Here is a 2,062-nt window from a genome sequence, read left to right on the forward strand (position 1 = left end):
GTAGGTAACTTATGAGGTCCCCAAACATCCATGTGTATGAGTTGAAAACAACTACTTGATCTAGTGCTACTAGTTAGAAATTGTAATCGACATTGTCTTGCTAAGGGACATACTTCACAGTTGTTTTCTCTTCTTGTCTGTATTTTATTCTTTAGTTCTGAAATATGTTGCATTGCCTTGGTTGATGCATGACCAAGCCTCAGATGCCATAGTGTCGTTTCTCCATGTTCCTTCAAAAAACTGATTGCTGCTGTTGGCAAATTTTCTCTTATTAGGTACAACCCATTATTCTATCTACCAATCCCCATCACCTTGCCATTGTAGAGACCCTGAAATATACAAAAATCATGATAAAATCCAACTGAGCAACATAATTGCCTAGTGAGCTTAGACACTGACAGTAGGTTGAATTTGAAGTGTGGCACATACAGTACCCCCTCAATAGTTTTATTCCCTAAAACTATTGCATTTCCTATATGTGTAATTTCTGCTCTACTGCCTGTAGGCAACTGTACTCCATCTGCTTTATGATCTGCTTTTCTAAGGTTATTTAAGGCATCCTTACAATGTGTCACATGGTGAGTAGCACTTGAATCCACTATCCAAAGTTGATCACTAACACCTGCATTTGACATTAAAGTAAAGATACCTGCAGTATTAGTGGAACACTCATCTGTGGTAGTCTTCTACAATAGATTTACCAGCTGTTTGTACTGCTCCTCAGTGAAGAAATTTCCTTGTGTGGGGAGCATTGGCACATGTTTCTCTTCACTAGTTGCACTGTTCACATAAGTTTTGCCTCCTGAGTTTTGCCCTTTCTTCTTGCTTTTGAAATCTGGTGGATATCCCACTATCTTATAGCAGTTTTCCTTTAGATGGCCCTTGTAACCACAGTGATCACATATTAATCCTGACCTTTTTGGTTTGAATTCATGACCTTTACCTGCCAACATTGTAAGAGGATCTTTCAATGTATTTGTGACTCCAAGAGTCCTTTGACTTTCTTCTTGTGTAACTATAGCATAGGCTTCATTCACTATAATTACAGGCCTTTTTGCCAAGATATTACTTCGAATGTTACCATAGCTCTCGTTCAATCCCATAAGAAACTGTAATAAACGAATGTTTTTCAGAAGTTCCACTGAAGGCCTAGACTCTTCACAGTCACATGAAGCCAAAGGTGCTATGACGTCCAGTTCATCCCATAGATCCTTCATCTTCGAGTAATAGCTAGTGACCGAGTCTGTTCCTTGTCTCAAGGTCGCAATAGCAGTCCAAAGATGATATATCCTAGTTAAATTTGACCTATCAAACCTTTCCTGGAAGTTAGCCCATACCTTCTTTGCATTCGATGCATAGACAATACTAGGCATCAACTTATTTGAAACAGTGCTACCAATCCACGATAGAGCAATTGCATTACATTTTTCCCATTGCTCTGCTAACGCACCTTTATATATACTTTTTACATACGATCCATCCACAAATCCAAGCTTGCCCTTTCCTCGGAGTGCCAATTTCATCGCCCTGCTCCACAGTGCGTAATTTTCTGGGCCTGTGAGCGTGAGCGGAATTAAGACTAATCCAGGAGCATCTGAAGCTTGCAAAAACAATGGATGATTATGATCGAGTGAGCTGATTTCATTTTCTGCCATGGCTGCCCTGAAAATTGAGCTCAGAATTTCAGTATTCCTTTGCTCTGTATTTTGCCTCTGTGTTCCTGCCGTAAAGTTGAATCTCGCCGGAGCTAGATCGGAGTTAAAGCCCGCTCTGATACCATGTTCGATTGTGAGAGAGAATTGAGAAGGAAGAAGAGAAATTGAAATTGTATTCTAAAATCTGAGTTTTTCTCGTGACATACAAGGTTGTATATACAGCTTCTCCACTACTTAGATGACAACATATGTACAACTGTCAATTAACTACCTTTTTTTTTGCTAGCTTGCACACTCCTAGTTGTATTTTGTGCACTTTAACCACCCATATGCTAAGACTTAACATAATGAGCTAAATACTAAAGAATTTAAAGGTTGAACCCATATTTGTTATATATATATTTATT

At 38.9% G+C, this 2,062-nt stretch overlaps 1 protein-coding gene across 1 annotated transcript; it reads right to left on the reverse strand.

The window, feature by feature from the left end:
* Positions 1-686: 686 nt before the first annotated feature.
* Positions 687-1,655, reverse strand: LOC142175950 (uncharacterized). Its single transcript, XM_075242963.1, has one exon. It carries the CDS (start codon positions 1,653-1,655, stop codon positions 687-689), a length of 969 nt encoding a protein of 322 aa, XP_075099064.1.
* Between the last annotated feature and the right edge of the window lie 407 nt (positions 1,656-2,062).

This window comes from Nicotiana tabacum, chromosome 22 (assembly GCF_000715075.1).
Source record: "Nicotiana tabacum cultivar K326 chromosome 22, ASM71507v2, whole genome shotgun sequence".
NCBI lineage: Eukaryota > Viridiplantae > Streptophyta > Magnoliopsida > Solanales > Solanaceae > Nicotiana > Nicotiana tabacum.